This window comes from Fusarium tjaetaba (assembly GCF_013396195.1).
Source record: "Fusarium tjaetaba strain NRRL 66243 chromosome Unknown NRRL66243_c0000040, whole genome shotgun sequence".
NCBI classification, from domain to species: Eukaryota; Fungi; Ascomycota; class Sordariomycetes; order Hypocreales; family Nectriaceae; genus Fusarium; species Fusarium tjaetaba.
The window spans coordinates 141,808-159,192 of NW_023501236.1; the positions used below are offsets into that span (position 1 = coordinate 141,808).

At 47.5% G+C, this 17,385-nt stretch overlaps 7 protein-coding genes across 7 annotated transcripts; 4 read left to right on the forward strand and 3 right to left on the reverse strand.

Annotated features, from left to right (window-relative positions):
- Positions 1-318: 318 nt before the first annotated feature.
- On the forward strand, positions 319-2,144 carry FTJAE_2214 (polyamine transporter; the record flags this gene model as incomplete). Its single annotated transcript, XM_037348386.1, has 5 exons — positions 319-465; positions 536-1,296; positions 1,413-1,788; positions 1,845-1,949; positions 2,013-2,144. The coding sequence occupies 5 exons, from the start codon at positions 319-321 to the stop codon at positions 2,142-2,144; spliced, it is 1,521 nt and encodes a 506-aa protein (XP_037210718.1).
- A 36-nt stretch (positions 2,145-2,180) lies between these two features.
- FTJAE_2215 (sugar transporter STL1) lies at positions 2,181-4,112 on the reverse strand (the record flags this gene model as incomplete). Its single annotated transcript, XM_037348387.1, has 8 exons — positions 2,181-2,419; positions 2,470-2,686; positions 2,742-2,838; positions 2,890-3,526; positions 3,591-3,762; positions 3,815-3,913; positions 3,971-3,999; positions 4,052-4,112. The coding sequence occupies 8 exons, from the start codon at positions 4,110-4,112 to the stop codon at positions 2,181-2,183; spliced, it is 1,551 nt and encodes a 516-aa protein (XP_037210719.1).
- Positions 4,113-4,919: 807 nt separating this feature from the next.
- FTJAE_2216 (dihydroflavonol-4-reductase) lies at positions 4,920-5,851 on the forward strand (the record flags this gene model as incomplete). Its single annotated transcript, XM_037348388.1, has 2 exons — positions 4,920-5,042; positions 5,096-5,851. 2 exons carry the CDS (start codon positions 4,920-4,922, stop codon positions 5,849-5,851), a joined length of 879 nt encoding a protein of 292 aa, XP_037210720.1.
- Positions 5,852-7,038: 1,187 nt separating this feature from the next.
- Positions 7,039-8,624, forward strand: FTJAE_2217 (uncharacterized protein; the record flags this gene model as incomplete). Its single annotated transcript, XM_037348389.1, has 4 exons — positions 7,039-7,835; positions 7,965-8,434; positions 8,482-8,525; positions 8,577-8,624. 4 exons carry the CDS (start codon positions 7,039-7,041, stop codon positions 8,622-8,624), a joined length of 1,359 nt encoding a protein of 452 aa, XP_037210721.1.
- Positions 8,625-8,890: 266 nt separating this feature from the next.
- FTJAE_2218 (mitochondrial enolase superfamily member 1) lies at positions 8,891-10,476 on the reverse strand (the record flags this gene model as incomplete). The annotated part of the gene is made up of 5 exons (XM_037348390.1): positions 8,891-9,223; positions 9,274-9,461; positions 9,516-9,585; positions 9,690-10,238; positions 10,291-10,476. The coding sequence occupies 5 exons, from the start codon at positions 10,474-10,476 to the stop codon at positions 8,891-8,893; spliced, it is 1,326 nt and encodes a 441-aa protein (XP_037210722.1).
- Positions 10,477-11,360: 884 nt separating this feature from the next.
- FTJAE_2219 (uncharacterized protein) lies at positions 11,361-12,068 on the reverse strand (the record flags this gene model as incomplete). Its single annotated transcript, XM_037348391.1, has 3 exons — positions 11,361-11,471; positions 11,566-11,635; positions 11,701-12,068. The coding sequence occupies 3 exons, from the start codon at positions 12,066-12,068 to the stop codon at positions 11,361-11,363; spliced, it is 549 nt and encodes a 182-aa protein (XP_037210723.1).
- Positions 12,069-13,987: 1,919 nt separating this feature from the next.
- On the forward strand, positions 13,988-16,434 carry FTJAE_2220 (uncharacterized protein; the record flags this gene model as incomplete). The annotated part of the gene is made up of 5 exons (XM_037348393.1): positions 13,988-14,383; positions 14,442-14,831; positions 14,885-15,214; positions 15,267-15,397; positions 15,450-16,434. The coding sequence occupies 5 exons, from the start codon at positions 13,988-13,990 to the stop codon at positions 16,432-16,434; spliced, it is 2,232 nt and encodes a 743-aa protein (XP_037210724.1).
- Positions 16,435-17,385: the final 951 nt, after the last annotated feature.

The window sequence follows — 17,385 nt, forward strand, 5'->3', positions numbered from 1 at the left end:
GTAAGTTAAGTTGCACCCTACGCGGATATTCCGGTTGCAAATCTAATCTTCCCCGCAATCCGGGAATGCGCTTCCCCGGATTTCCCCAGATTGGAAGTCTGAAAGATTACGGTATTTGCAGGGCCCCTTGGAGCTTCTATTAGTTCGTTGAGTTGCGTTGTGTTGGGCAGATATGGTCTCAAGCGATCGCAGTTAAAAACAGGGTATTGGCTCCTCCCCGATTTCCTGCTTGTATTCTCATTCCGCAACTCACAACATTACACTCTCATCTTGATTTTATTTCTATACTCAGCTGCACTTCTCTCTACTGAGGGACTCATGGAGAAAGACAACGAAACCGCTCATGGTGAACACCGTGAAGGGGATGACCTCAAGACTCTAGCTGCCGCGACCTCTTCTGTCAAGTTGAATAGTCGTGGTATTGTCTTGTTTCCTCGACCTACCAATGATCCCAATGACCCCCTTGTATGTCTATACTTTGCTTGAAACTTTTAGGAAATCTGTATCTGACAGCCATGCGATCCAAACTATACAGAATTGGTCAGCTTTTGAGAAGTACTCAACTTACTTGACGGTGTGTTTTTTCACCTTCCTTGCCACCATGAACGCATCCAACTTCACCGTCGCCATCAAACCTCTTTCTGCAGAGTTTCATCGAACCCCCACCGAAGCGGGATACCTCGTTTGCTTCAATGTGCTTTGGCTGGGAGTCGGAAATATTATTTGGGTTCCCTTGATGCGTGTTATTGGAAAGCGCCCGGTATATCTTGTAGCGCTTCTGCTCCTGATGGGGTGTAATATTTGGTCTTTCGAGACGCATTCCTACGGAAGCCTTCTTGCAGCTCGAATCATTTCTGGCTTCGCAGCTTCGGCATCCGACGCGACAGTCCCTTCGCTAGTCACAGATTTGTTCTTCATCCACGAGCGCGGTCACTGTATGATGATATTTCATATGGCGCTGAGTTCTGGTTTCTTCCTTGGTCCGCTTATCTGCTCCTGGGTGACGCAGGACATCGACTGGCGGTGGACTTGCGGTATTCTTAGCATCGCAGCGGGACTTACCTTCATCGTTGGTGTTTTCACGATTCGCGAGTCACATTATCCTCGTGACAAGGCGGATTTTAGTCTTCCGGTTGAATCATACAAGGGCAAGAGAGGCTTCTTATTTCAGTTGAGTCTCACTCGTGGCTACGACTCGAACGCTTCTTTTGTCGCTACATTTCTACGAATTCTCACCTTGGTAGCCTATCCACCTGTTTTGTGGACAGGACTAACAGTTGGTGCTTTTGTTGGCTGGTAGGCCTCACCTAATAATGTTCATATGTTCCGAGTTTCCCTTCATTTCTATCTTGTCTTTGAAGAAGCTGAATGGAACATGAGGTATTTGTTAGGGCTAATACGAGATCCTACAGGAACCTGGTTGTTCAACTGACGGCATCTTCAACCTTCACAAAACCGCCATATGATTGGCATATTGGCATGGTTGGTATACTGGGAGTGTCTGGGTTCATTGGCGCCGTTTTTGCGTTCTTCATCGGAGGCAAACTTATTGACATCATTGCAATTCGAATGACAAAACGTAACCGAGGTCGACATGAACCAGAATATCGACTGCCAGCAATCATTGTCCCAGCCGTAATTGGCCCCATGGGTGTCCTTACATTCGGTCTCTGTATAGCACACCACACCAACTGGGTTGGTTCCGCATTTGGTTATGCAATGGAAGGCTTTGGCCTCACCGCTGTGTCCAATGTGGCTGTGACATATGCTGTGGACTGCTACCCAGAGGTGAGTGATAATAGGGCAAGTCAATCGACATCGTTTGCTGATTCATGTTCCTTTAGCTTGCAGGTGAGGCTCTCGTCGTCATCTTCATCATCAGAAACTCGGTTGGAACGATTCTGGCACTGTACACAACAAAGTGGCAGGAGGGAACAGGCGTACAGAATGTGAGATGCATATCTAATATCCTTACCAGATTATTGCAGCCTCCTGCTAACACGTGGCTCTAGGCATTTGGACAGATGGTTGGGCTGCAGTATTTTCTGATTCTTATCGTGATCCCTATGTATATCTTTGGGAAGAGAATTCGTGCTTGGACGGCTACATTTGGTCCTGCAAAGTATATCTCTTCAAGGGACTAAATGAGATAGCCTCTCCCCAGTAGAAGAGTCTAGTATTTAGCAAGTTCGCTGCTCCACATAGGATACGTGAGCCACTTCTGCCTTTTCAACTCGCTTTTGCTCAAGAGTAATCAGTTCCTCAGGACGCTCTCTCTGCGTGAGCTCTGGAACATGGCAAACGATCAGACCTGGATTCTGTATGAAGATCTGGTCCATATCCTCGAGGGTACGACGAGCGGTTTCGGGATAAAGAAAGTAAACGATCGGGAAGTAGGAATAGCAAAAGCCAGCAAATACTGTCCTTGTCAGCGGTTTGTTCTGAAGATTGCAGCTACCGGACACCCACGAAGGAAGAAGCCCCAATTGAGATTGTCAACGCCAGTCTTTGTGAATTGAGTAACGATGAAGCCACCCATCCAGTTAGTGGCTGTGGCAGCTGCAGCTCCCCTCGTGCGCCAGCCGAGAGAGTTGACTTCCGAGTTGAACACCCACGGAACCTTGGCAAAGCTAGTACCGTAACAGAAGTAGTAAATAAAGAAGAAGGCAGTAGTAACTTCGCCGAGCTAGGAGGAGGTTAGCTGTTTACTTCAATCTGGATGTCTGTGATCCATGACGTACTCTCTCCTTCATGCCTGGGTTATGCTTAGCGCCGAGAAGAGTCATGGACACAATCATGTAGCACGAGCCCATTGTCGCTGCTCCATAAAGCATCATCCTAGGAGGGTCAGTGAGTTAACAGGTATTCGTGGGCTAGGTATAGGCTTACTTTCGGCGACCGAAGCGGTCAATGATGAACAGACAGCAGATAGCGGCAAACAGGTAGATGGTGCCATTGACACCAGTGAGAAGGCGACTTCGGCGCGCACTGTAGCCAAGAACCTGCTGTAACATGGTAGGTAGGTAGTAACCGAGAGCGTTGACCCCTGAGAACTGCTGCATAAATTGCGTACCACACGACAGTAGGATTCTGCGAAGGTTTTGAGTCTTGTCACGACACCTGAGCATATCAATCGTGGATACGGTCTCATTGCGCTCTTGCTGGATTGTCGCTTGGATTGATCTGAACTCTGTCACGACTTCGATATCCTCGGTGGTCGCGTTGCTGCCAGCAAGTCGTGCTATGACCACAAGAGCCTCCTCGTGCCGGTCCTTGAGCATCAGCCATCTAGGAGAATCGGGGACAAACAATAACGCAACAGCGATGACGCAGGGGAATAGGAGCTGAAATCCGAGGGGAAAACGCCACTGGATAGGGCCGCTTCGAACACCGAGGGCGTAGTTCATCCAATTGGCGAGGCAAAAGGCGGCGGTATTGCAAAGGGACTGCACGACAACGAGTTTGCCTCGAACGCGAGGCTTAGAGCACTCGGCCTGATAGACGGGACAGGTTGATGAGGTAACTCCTGCGAGCCAATACATGAGATTGTGTTTCAACTTGCGTGGAGTAGATGAACGTTGGAGACATACCCATACCGAATCCGTTGATGACACGCCCGACTATCATCTGAGGAAGATGCCATGATACGATCTGTAGGACAGCGCCAATAAGGTTGCTAAGGAGGCCAACCCAGATGGTCTTCTTGCGCCCCAACTTGTCACCGCAAACAAAGGCAAAGATTGCCCCAAAAAAGGCGCCCAGCTATCGTGTAGTTGAGCACATACACTGGTTCAAAGGTAAGCTTGTTACTTACTGCAAAGCAGCTGGAAACAATTCCAGAGATACTCGCGACCTTAGTCTCTGGAAACCAGTACTTGAAGTCGGCTGAGATGAGAACTGATGAGAAAACGCCCTGATGGACCGTTAATGCCTAACTTTCCTGAACCTGATACGACATGGGCAAGCTTACCTGGTCGTAACCAAACCATGACATGGAGACTAAGTCGACGCATCAGCACAGAACTCATAATAGAGTGACCGAGTCACTGACCAGCATTGACAAGTGTCACGCACACCAAGAGTGGCGTGCCGCTGAGATTACCCAAAGCCATTGAGTATCAGTCTTGTGAAGAGAGGATTGTGAGAGGATGACGATAGGATCAAACAATGGAGGAGGTGATGGCCTGTTGCCATTTATAATAATCACAGGGGACACTATCTCTATATCAGGCGCCTTTGCCGGTTTCCGGACGTTTGGGTCTGGGGTATGGTCTGGGGAACCTCGAGCTAATGGGGCGTTGTGCGGGGAAATTGATCAGACAACCCATCGGCTGATACACGCTTCGGCGTAGACTACGCGAGAGTACTCCGTGGCGAGGGAGGAATTAAATCCGGGTAGCATTAACCGCTTCGACACAAGCTAGTCTAGTATTAGTCTTGGTATGGACGAGCGTTATTGGCGGCGGGGATAGGCGGCAGAGCGCCCGCGCCTCTATATCGGCTAGCTAGCGGGGTGAGGCGGCACAATGAACCGACAGTGAAGACATTGAGAGCTCACCATACGGTACGACACAAGTGATACGAATAGTGGCCAGCTGCTTATGCACATACGGTTGAAAGGATGAAGTTAAATTATGTAAAAAATTAATCTGATAACTTGCGATTTCCTTTCCCTTTGTTATTGATACTCACTCCTGAGCATATCCTATCTGAGATGATGTCCTCGCCTCCCGCAATGTTCGTCCAAACATACATTTCTCTTACACTATGATAAAACGACTGACTGGTCTTGACTCATTAGACAATACGTGTTGGTCACTGGCGCCACCGGGTTTATTGGTGCACATGTTGTCGACCAACTTCTTTCGCGCGGTATAAAAGTCCGCGGGGCTACTCGATCATTATCTAAAGGCAAGGCGATGGTTGATGCAAGGCCTGAGTTTCGAGAGAAGCTTGATTTCGTTAATATCGACGACTTTGAGAATCCGGGAGGGTTTGTGGAGGCTATCCAGGACATTGATGCTGTTATTCATGTGGCAAGTGTACGTGCTATGAAAGACCAGCATAATGTTACGCAGATTTTGACCTCATCTAGCCTTTCACGTATGACACCAAGGACAACAAGAAGGAATTGGTTACACCAGCAATCAATGGCGTTGATTCCATCCTCAAAGCGGCAGCTACTTCGCCGAAAGCAAAGCGCGTCGTCATCACGTCTTCCTTTGCATCCGTCCTTGATGCTGGGCGCAAGGCACCACCGTACTTTACTTATACTGGCGATGACTGGAACCCTCTATCATACGAAGAGTCGATCGACCCGGGAACGAGTGCTGTGATAGCATATCGCGGATCTAAGAAGTTTGCAGAACTCAAAGCTTGGGACTTCATGGCTAAAGAGAAGCCCTCCTTCGACCTAGTCACCCTTTGCCCGCCTATGACGTTTGGTCCCATACGACATCCCGTTACGAACGTCGAGGCGCTGAACGAGTCAAACAAGATGCTCTTCAAAATAGCCTGCGGTGAAAGTCCGCTCCCAGTTGCGAGGGTACCATTCTGGATCGACGTTCGCGACCTGGCGAAAGCTCACATGGAGGCACTTCTGCGGCCCGAGGCTGGCGGAAAGCGATACATTCCAGCGTCTCCTGAGAGATTTACATACAGCAAGGCCGCCAGCATCATTGGATCACATTTTTCCTGGGCAGATAATGTGTCGACAGAGCTGCAGGCTCCCGATGAGTCTCATGGTGTGGATGGGGAGACGGCTGGGCGGGAGTTAGGTCTTGATTACATACCTTTTACAAGGACTATTATCGACTTGATTACGCAAGTTAGGGGTATGCACAAGCCATGATTATTCGACCTGGTTTACATAACACTAAATTAAAAAAAAATTAGCCAAAGGTATAAACTATAGTTCTGCCTATGTTTAATATTGCCCTATAAGATTTACAAGGGTCTCTATCCTTATATTAGCCTAGGCTTCTTAAAAATGCAAGAGCGCAACTTACTTCTAATATTCTATATATAATGCAGTAAGAGACTAAATATATTGCCAACATGTACAAAGTCCTCAACCTCAGCACTGTTCTGTAAGGAACGTTTAGAACATTTAAGGCTTATAAGATAACTCGACACAGGCAGGCGCTAGTAACGTGCCAAGCCGAAGGCGGGTGTAGGCGGTTATAGGCGGCATTGGCAACCAGAACGGTGTTAACTGGCCCAGAGCAATTTAGCGTCTTAAGTGAGTTTGGCCATTGTAATATAGGGTATCTAAGCAGTTAACTAAATAATACAAGACAAGTAAATACTTAACCTACTGGCTCTTGGTCAGAAATACATAGAATATGCTTAGATTGCAAAAGGGCAATGACCTGTTCTAATAAATAAAATTGCTAAGGCCTGCATTGAATGTAAAATTTGGCGACAAGATAGCTTATCAGGATCGCATCTAACTTCGACATAACGCAATCGGGACAGCTACTCTGATCTCCCATTTCAGTGTTGCTCTACGTCAAGCACCTTAGTCCTGTTAGCCTTTCTAATATGTCATTATCGTTCTCACTATGCATTCCTCATATAAACACAAAAGAGAATTCTATAACAGTTAAACACTGCTGATGCCAACCGGTATATTGTAAATCCGTCCCGCTGAGTGCGGGGTGCGATTGTTTTCACCATACATTATTTACTGTATTATTCTTTTTGTCAACCGTGTTCGCGTTCTAGAATTGAACATGAGCTTCAATCGGCAGAGAGTCGCGTTGGCATGCACTTATTGCCGCCACCGGTAAGCGGCGTGCCATCGAAGACGGAGGCGCAAGTTGCTGAGCTGCAGTAGGAAACGGCGATGTGACGCCACCAAGCCGAGATGTAATAACTGCATCAGGTCAGGAGCGGACTGTCATTACGATGATGGCCCCTCGCAAAGGTACTGTCACGCTACCGCCTGCTCTAGACGCAGTCTAACGATTGTTTCACAGAATCGATACTTCTGGGGGTACAAAGGAAATAATAAGTCGGTTGAAAGATATCAAGGACATGCTGGTTGAGCAACAGCAGCACTTAACAAGCTTATCATCTCGGGACCATTCTCAGCCAACATCTCGCGTCAGTTCATCGCCATGCGCTGTATCAAATGCAAACCGTGGATTGATAATCAGTGCTCCCGCGAATGGCACGCAAGCCGCCGAAGACGAGCCTGTACAATTCTCCTCGAATTTGAGAGAGCCGTTGGACGTAGCATCTGAACCGATGAACATTCCGGCTGAGCACAAGACCTCTTCAAGTTACCTCCTAGGTCTCCCAGCGGTAAAAATGCTAGTGGGTGAGTATCCAACAAACCTATTCTTCCTCCTAGAGAGCCAGAGTCCTCTGCCACCGGAACTGTCTCCAGAACAGTCGCAGAATCCGCTGCCTCCTTTTCAAGTTGATCGATCGGTGCTTGACCACCTAGTTACCACCTTCTTCTCGTCAGTACACGTTAGCCATCCAGTAATCGACCAGGCAGAGTTTACAGAAATCTACGAAAGGTTCCTGGAGAAGGGAGCAGGCTCGAGCACTGAGTCAGCTTTATGCATGACAGTCTTTGCTTTGGGTGCTGTCTCCCGTCAACCGATAGGTTCATGCCATCCACAGACTTCTCCTAATGGTACAGGATACATGAAATATGCTCTACCAACGCTCATGCTTCGCTCATTGTGGTTGTTTTCCTTCGATCTCACATTAGCGCAAGCACTTGTCTTGGCGAGTGTCTACTTTGCATATATTGTCCGTCCGCTTCACAGTTGGCGACTTATATACTTGGCTACTAATCTCTTACAACTCAAGCTTTCAAGGTCAGTACCAGGTACTATCAGCTAGCTAATCGCTAACAAGACCAGCTTGGATTGCCAAAAGCAAACGCTCAATACAGAGTTCGATATACTGCGGTTGTTTTGGTCTTGCTTTATTATTGAATGTGACAGACTTGCCGAGCTAGAGCTTCCCAGAAGCAGTCTCCAGCAATTGACAGATGACGCAAACCTGCCGCAGTGCGGAAATCTGGATGATCTTCACATGACAGCCTATCTGGCCGAGATATCAATCCGACGACTTCTGAACCGCATTCACAACTCCCTGTACCCAAGAACACCAACTTCTCTCAACAAGTCTCTTTCATCAACCTCACTTATGACACCAGAAGAGTTCTCTATCGACGAGCTAACTTCAATCACCTCTGTATGTGAAGAATTGCACCGTCAACTCGACCTATGGCACGCAGCCATCCCTGAGCCCTTCCGACCACCACTGAATTTTGAAGAAATAGAGAATGACAGGATATCGATACTGAGAATTCGGTACTATGCCGCCAGACATATTATTTATCGACCTTTTGTTCTTCATGTGACAACGCACCCGAGCCCACACGTCTCGAGTGCAATTGTTGAGAAGGCAGGTATTTGCATTGAGAGTTGCAGTCTATATCTATACCATACCTCTAAGATTCTTCGCGCTCCAAGTCAATACACATGGACTTTTGCACTATCGTAAGTATCCCCCATCACGCCACAGTATCTTATCCTAAACCAGAAAATCAGGTCGCTTGGGGCGGTGATCATACTGACATTGTCATCGCTCAATTCTGAGCTCCGGCACTTTGTTCCTGATATAGAGAGCCTCCAAACTCTTGCGATTGATAATTTGAGTCAATGGAATGTTTCCAGTCTCGTCGACGTTCTGGCGATACTCAAGGAGATAAGGAGGAAGACACGTCTTCGAACAAGAGTCTGATGATCTATGATCTTGACATCGCCTGTTTCTCCGAATATTGGGATTCTACTTCACATTACTATGAAAGACGTCTTGGTGTAAGAGTATGTTAGTTAATAGATGAAAGGAGTCGATTATAATGTTATAGCTCGCCGCCCGTAGGCTGCGCGATGATCTCCAACCCGATTTCAGATGTCCAGAACTTGCCATCAGGATAAGTGTACTTTTCAAGCGCTTCGTCGGTGTAGCCTGTAGAGTAACCTGGTGATAATGGCGTTACGTAGTGAGTATTGACAATCTTGGAGGGATGTCGCAAGTTCTCGCGGTGACTGTCGGCGTTTTCCAGCATTGACTTGCGTCCACTGATAGCAACGTAGTCAATCGTGCTGAGATGGGACGTCAGTTCCGTCAGGCCCATTGCACCATTATGTGGAACGCATGGGATATTGAACTTGAGGGCCATCAGCATGACCGCCTAAAAGGAGGCTGATTAGCTTGGGGCGTGAACTACTGTTGAGGACTTACAAGGCACTCGTTAACGCTACCAAGTCTCACAGCATCGATTTGGGCAACGTCAGTTGCTTCAGCCTGCAGTAATTGCTTGAAAGTGACTCTGTTTTGTGCTGCTTCGCCCGTTGCAACACCAACACCATACGGCTTCAGCGCTTTGCGAATAGCTGCGTGTCCGAGCACGTCGTCTGGATTTGTCGGTTCTGCAAGGGAATCAGGAATGTATGTCTAGTTGGCTGAAGGACGTTGAGGCATACCTTCAATGAAAACAGGCTTGAACTCCACCAAATGCTTCATGTACTCAACAGCCTCCGGTACACTCCATACCTGTTCCGACGTCAGTGATAACTTTCATTAAGGGAGTGGCCACTTGCCTGATTGGCATCAATCATAATCTGGTAGTCGTTATCATAGCCCAAGACGTCTCTCACAGCAGACAACCTTTCTCTATCGGCCTCGATGCTGGTACCAACCTTGAACTTGAAGACCTTGTATCCCTGCGCCAATGTCTCATGCAGAACCTCCTTCATCCTATCGCCAGAGAACGCCATCCACCCGGCGGATGTCGTGTAGGCTGGTACGGCAACATTATCGAATGCCTCCTTCAAGCGTTCCTCCTTGCCTTGGGCAGTCTTTTGAAGCATACCAATGGCCTCGTCTGGTGTGATGACGTCGGTGATATACCTAAAGTCGATACAGCGGACAATCTCCTCGGGACTCATCTCACACACGATCTGCCATACTGGAAGACCCAATATCTTGCCCCAGAGATCCCAGACAGCATTTAGTACGCCAGCAACAGCCAAATGCGTCACGCTCTTCTCAGGACCGATCCATCTGTATTGGGAGTCGGAGACCATATATCGCCAGGTCTTGCCCATATTCCGAGTCAACTCATGCATTGTCTTTCCAATCACGCGTTTAGCGAAGATGTTGAGAGCCATACAAATGAGTTCGCTTCCGCGCCCGTTGCTGAAAGCCTGCAGTATCATTAGCAACAATTTTAAAGGTGTTGAACGCAACGGGACTGACAATGCCTTCACCGATCAGATCACGGTGATTGGTATGAAGTTGAATGTATGGATGCGACCCATTCGTGCCAACATGCATAGCGTCTGAGCCAACTCCGTCTAGACTAGTGGGGAATCTGATGTCTGTAACGGTGAAGCTGGTGATGGTGACATCATCAACTTCTAACGGTGTCTTTGAAGATGGCATGGTAGCGGCGTAGACAGGAGGGGATACAGATTCTGGTGATTCAAGTTTGGAAGCTACAGGTTGATTTGTACATCATCTTGTGTTGACCAGGGCCCTTTAATAGCCTGTCCCATTACCATTGATGGCAATAAAGATTGCGGAAGTCAGGTCCGCAATTAAGAGGATTGCGGGGTTTGTTCAGCGGGCTTATCTGCCGACTATCCCCGCGAGCTGCAACTACGTGCTACTGTAGATGAAAGGAAGAAAGCTCAGGACGTCAACCCTCAGTGGGAAAGACTTAGTCAATATCGCATAAAATTAGAATATCCTCTTCTAGATTTATTTCTACTAATTTGCATTTTAGTCTGATATTATCATGCTCCCTAAGACGCTGCCACGCATTTGCTCCCCTGGCAGAACTGATAAAAAGAGCTAACATGGGACCTCAGGAGCTAACGAATCCTCGTATCGCTGCTCTTCGTGGCGCAGCAGGCGTCTTCCGTCAGCGGCTGCTGAAGTTCTTGGGCCTTAATATAAACTGGGTCATCTGCCTCTCACGTCCCTCTAATCTTTGCTTCCCCGCATTATATTACCCGCGTTGATTGACTACGGCGCACTCAAGCACATATCTCTTGACTGCCCTTGCCCAAAATGGCCCACGCCCTCGACCTTACGGGCTGCGCTGAATTAGAAGAGCTTTTGCAAAACTGCAAAGCCATTATCCTTAAAGCAGAGGCTACCTTATCTACACTCTACAACAAACGCGCCTCCTTCAGGAAGATAGCTGATAAATAAGGTTATGAGACTGTGAGCATAACTTGGCGAGATGTATTTATAGGAATATTCTCGAAGTTGTCTACGTGTATTGGACTTCTAAATACACATTTGGAAATATAACCATCTCATTAGGCCCAATTGCCTGTACCACCTGCAACACCGGTGGCCCACCCGACATTGCCTGACTGGTAGGTGGCGAAAAGGTTGTTGTTCTTGCGGAAGTAAAGGGCGAAGTATGACTAGAAGATGCTCGAATTACTACTTTGTTTCTCGATATCCGTGAAACCTCGGACAAAAGGGATATTATGAAGAAGAATAAAGAAGTAAACTTACTATAAAACCCGTGAAAACAACATCACAATCACCACTGAGATCACTTGCATCATCATAGTACAGCGTGCCACTATACAAACGCTCTTATTAGCACAGCGTCATCTAATATCAGCGGATGGATATCGATTAGCTTACAATGTTGCTCCACCAGGGAAGCCCGGTGTGACACCGCCCATGTTGATGGTGCATGTTTTACCAAGGGCATTGACATAGACACGTTGGTAAACCCAGAGGTTGATGACACTACCGTTCGCTGAGGTCTCGTTTCTGAACCCCGCTGCCTTTACCTCAGGAGCGGCAGCGTCAGCAGTGTTGCTGGTGATATCTGCCTTGGTTGCGGTGGTAGCAGCTAAGGAAGCCAAGTCTGACGGTCCATCAGGCTCGGCGAGGATATATTTGTAAAAGCTGTCCAGGTCTGAGGGAAGTTGGCCGCCATTTTGAGAAGCCACGAGCTTCTTGAAAGTCTCAAAGCTCACATCGTTGGGTTGAGCTACAGCAGCCATTGTAGTAGTTTTGCGTTAGATAGTTATCACTTAAAGAAAATTGTAGAAGCTGAAGCTGCAATGACAGTTAATAATAATAGGGATCTGTGGAATATTTATACTTTAAGTCTTAGTAATGTCTGTATATCTGCAGTGCTTTCACTTAGTAAATGGTCGCCTTCTAAACTGTACTGACAGGGTGGAATAACACTTTCACTTTTACTTGCACATACTCAGGCAGCTTTCAGCGAGCCACGAGTATTACTTAAACGTCTCGCGGACAAGACTTTTCGTCTACATCTGGAATAGGAGCTTGCGATTTGCTCTCTTACGAGTTAGGGTAATATTTCAAACAAGCGATAACAGATATTGCTTCTAGCCTGGTACTCTGTCGCTGAAGCCTCAGTGGTGATAGGATATAGATACGGAGTGGGATCTGCCGAGGTGTTTTACATATCAACGGCCGCTTCTGTGGCTGGCTGAAAAGTACAAGTGGGCCAATATTGGACACATCTGGCTAGAATCGGAAGGTTGTTTCCTTTTGCGGGCCGCGTATGCCACTAGGCTATGTTGTGCTATGTTATCTTGGACCAGCGTTGTCGTCGGCCGCCCATGCGGGGTGATTGTGACAGGATTACATTAGTGTGCTTAGCTTGTCAATTCCTTAGATAGTCAGGCGCCGCTCTGATTCTTCTGTTAGTCAGTATGTGTTAGCAGATGGGATTGGGAATAGTATTCAGCTGTCACATAGCAGCTGCACGAACACGACAAAATGGACTGGATGACGCTTACATACTGCTCATGCATATGCTATTACATCCTGGATTAACTTAGCGAACAAACTACTGCTGACTGCTATTTAGAACTTGCCATAATTGGCAAGGTCAGTTACCTGAGAGCAGTGTTACTTATTCTGAAGACACATTCCACGCCTCGACATCTGCCCGAGACTCTACCTTTAGCTTTAGCTTTACACAGTCTTCCTTCATAGATTCGACTCCTAGACCTACGACTCGCCCATAGACAGAGCTATTGGGACTACCCCAACTGTATCAAGAGTTAGAAGTAGTGAAGTTATAATATTCTGATAAGGAATTTCTCTATAACGAAATCCATCTTTAAGTGGTAAGCTGTATCAGAGACAGCCAGCCACGAAGCCCTTTAGCTGTAGGGAGATTATTTAGGAAGCTCAATCGGGGTCCAGCGTCTTAACACCTTTTCACTGGTTTCAACCCAACGTGGCTGTCTTGTAGGGCATGAAGTCGAAGTTATCGCATAATATCACTGTCACACTGCTGGACAACAGCGCAGTCTTGATAATTCAGCCGTCCACTGCCAAGCCTAGCATGATCGTTTATCGATTCAGGGAACATCGCTCGGAGCGCAGTTGGTTGATATACGACGGTAACTGTACGTTCGCTGCACGTATCTGCACCAGTGCTCGCTAGAGCAACTATTAATTCTTCGTTAGTAGCGGCCTTAGCCGCTGTGGCACTCGCCATTTTGGGCTTAAATGCGCTGGTGATGTCTCAAACGAGCAGCTGAAGTGACGGAGCGGGCTAGTCTAGTGGCTCCCCGCGGCGACTAGTGAATCTAGATCGCTTAGACCTAGCCAGTGGCTAGCTGATGGCTCTGAAAGATCCAAATATGGCTTCATTGCAAGACATTGAGCACAGCGTCGTGAACGTTGGCAAAGCGAGACCTCCAATGAACCAGTCACAACTAGTATCAATGGCCGTCACATGCCTTAGTCTCAGTCAGCGCCGGCGCGAAGAGCTTCTGGCTGTAGATACCTCACTTCTACCTCCGAATTCCAGTCTTGCGCAAGCGAGGCCTTTGATTAATCTCGGAGATATAAATATGGGCGATACAACAATGAAGAAATTGATCATCACTCATCTCAATCCTCACGTTCAAGCAAGAATATTTCTTATATCATCATGGATTTCACCGGCGAGACCTTTCCCATTATGGGCATCCCCTCTGATGCTCAGCGCAAGACCGACAACATTCCCTACGCTCCGGGTCTTCCTTGCCGCCGTGAGATATCCCACTACTTCCCCTCCGATGATGCCTTCACACAGAAACAGTGGACTCTCATGGTTCTTGCCCTTAATCGCTTCAAGGAGCTTGAAGTTGATAAGAGGCTGTCTTACTTCCAGGTCGCAGGTATCCATGCATACCCTCTACAGCCATGGGATGGCGCTACGCGCCCTAACCAAGACCCCAAAAACCCCAAGGAACTGCCTCCTGGTGCTAATCCCTACGGAGGATACTGCGAGCACAACACCATCACCTTCGCGACGTGGCATCGACCCTATATGCTGCTGTTTGAGGTACGTACAATAATATCTCTTGCCTTTACGGCCATCCGTTGCTGATTTGTAATTTAAGCAACTTGTGTGGACTCATATGAAGGACCAAATCATGGACTGGGTAAAGGAACAGAAGCTCGACCCCAGTGACGCTCCTGAGTGGGAGAAAGCAGCTAATGAGTGGAGACTTCCATACTGGGACTGGGCTGGTAAGAAGTACAGCAAGAAGCACGGACAAAAATACGCTCTCCCAGAGATCTTTCGCTTCCCGGTAATAACCACGTATCCCCCCTACGACACAAGAGGAGAGACAGGAGTCACGAATCCATTCTACGAGTTTAAGAATCCCATGAAAGACGACAAAGGTAACGCAAGAGCATTTGGAGACATGCCAGCAGGCATGACTCAGTGGAAAATCCCGGACCATGTTGAAAAGGGAGATCCGGGAAAACCCGATGTCATACTGCCAGTAAGGCTCCATTCCATTTCGATTGCCTCCAGCTCATCTAAATAATGTCTTAGTGGAGCAAATGCTCAGCGACAAGTCGCTATGGTCTACGAAGCGAAGATGGCGTAACTTGGACAGGCCTTGCCGGTTTCAATAACTTCGACGAAGCCAACAAGACTTTGAGCGCGTTTGATGAGGGCTGGTATCCTCCCTACTCGAAAGGAGACGAAAGGAATAAGAATTTTCAGGGTCCCGGCACACTTTCCGATGCTGTTAATCGTCTGTTTTCCCCAGAGTATACGGACACCTGGGAGACTTTTTCCAGCACCAAATGGTGGAACGAGAGTGCTCAAAAAATTAGTACGGGCTATCTTTCGCTGGAGTATATCCATAACAACGTGCATGTAAGTTAACGTCGCTCGGAACCGATTGATTAGGTATTGACTTGTTGAACAGAACCTTACCGGCGGTTCAAATGCCAAGCTTCGTAATCCAAATAAGCCAGATCAGAAAGGAGGATTGGGTCTTGGTCACATGTCGGATGTTCCTGTGTCGGCATTTGACCCCATCTTCTGGCTCCATCATTGGTAAGTGGAATTTACCGGATAGAACTCATCACTCCTTGCTAACAATCCTCAGTAACATCGATCGCTTGCTTGCCATGTGGCAGTGTTTGAACTGGGAAACCTGGTTTAACGGGGTCCGTACCCAGCAGTATGTTGAGGACAAGAAGAAAGATGGTCCTCTCCTCCCATTTCACCGCAAGAAAACCAACAATCCGGCTACTGGGTACTGGACGTCAGACGATGCCCGAGACTGGACAAAGTTAGGCTACCAGTACGATGATCTCATCCCTAAACCAGGCGCAATTGATCCTAAAAAGGAGGTTTTAAAGGAGGATGAGTTCAAGATTGACCTTAAAAAGCATATCGAGGACCTCTACCCCAGCCCTCAGAAGTACTACAGGGAAGTCTATGAGAGCAAAACTCCAAATGGCCAGATGAAGTTTTTTGGGCCCGATAACGCTGAGAATCAGACCTGGAACGACTACCTCATCAATGTGGTCTACGATCGGTATGCCCTGAATGGAAGTTCCTATTCCATCCAGTTCTGGCTTGGTGGCAACGGCAACGATCCCGACACGACGTTCCGAGACGAAGAAAACTTGATAGGCCAGGTGTACTCATTCGCTGGAATGGCTCCATCCACTGAGACTTGCTCTAATTGCGCTTCCCAGAAAGACAGAAAGGTACTCTCCCGGGCTCAGGTTCTTCTCACCCTTCCCATCATATCCCAGGCGCTCGACAGTGGCTTCAAACACATCGATAATACCCAAGTAGACGAAGTCAAAACCTATCTCCAGAACCACCTGCGATGGAAGTTTGTGCAGATTGGAGGTTTTGAGAGACCTGCTGAGGACTTCCCGAACACTACTATATCTGTCTTTGGAGGAACTGGCAAGCCTCAGACTGCTCCAGGCAAGGCCGATAAGGACATCCCACCTATCTATGCTGATTATAAAATCTTGTATGAGGCCACGGAGAAGAAGCCTTGCGGACTGACCAGTAAGGATGCTGTGCTTGGAGCTTCTCAGAACTTGAACTTTCGAACTTTTAGCTATTAGTCAAGTCAAGGCGGGAAGCCTGTGTATATATAAGATCGACAGTAATAGTTGTCTTGTGTTCGTACCTGGCCACGCAGTGTTCGGATTTCCTTATGAATAATTGACTAGTAAGCCCAAGTTAATAACGGCCTTGGCAGCTTCCTATATCCTCGTTTGTGAACTTATTTAGTGGGTTACAGGGACACACCGCATCGAGCTTAAATGGGCAATCAGAACTTAACTTGGAGCTTAGGGCAATACCAGTCTTATCCTTTGACTGGTACATGACTTCGAGTCTATTGAAGTCTCCTATTTATCTTGTCTCTTATTGATACCTGATAAAAGGATGGGATCGAGACAAAGGAGAAATGTTCTTTCTCATTACCTATACAGTGACTTAGTTATCATTAAGCTCTATTGCCAAAAAGAAATGTCCGGGGCTAGTAGCCTAGAGTTAGCATAAAGCTCTGTCCGGACATTGAGTACTCGTGGGAACTTACCAAGCATATTTTCCAGGACCGAAGATCAAAAAGTTGTCACTACCTGTGTAGAGCGGATTGGGTTTAATGACTTCCTTGTTCTGGCAGGTGTACTTAGGTGTCAGAAACCATTTTGGGATTCCTTGCCTGAGAGAGTCTTCCTCCGTATCATCCCAATATGCCAAAGTGACACTAGGGACAATGGACTGGAGAGCCTTCTCGAGGCGGTGGAGGTAGGCACAGTGCCAGGTAAGGAACAGAACATTGCTGTGCTTACAGTATCCTCCCCACCACTGAGGATTACCCTAACCGGCACCATGAAAAGGATCGCCATGGTAGCTGGCAATTACAAAAAAAGAGTTGGGATCAGTAGGGGGAAGTTTCTGGACACTAGCGAACGCTCTGATAAGGTTATCAGGAGGTAGTAGCGGTATTGAGGTTATAAGTTAGGCATGAGCTTAGAAGATCTACTTAAGGTTTAATATAATAGCTT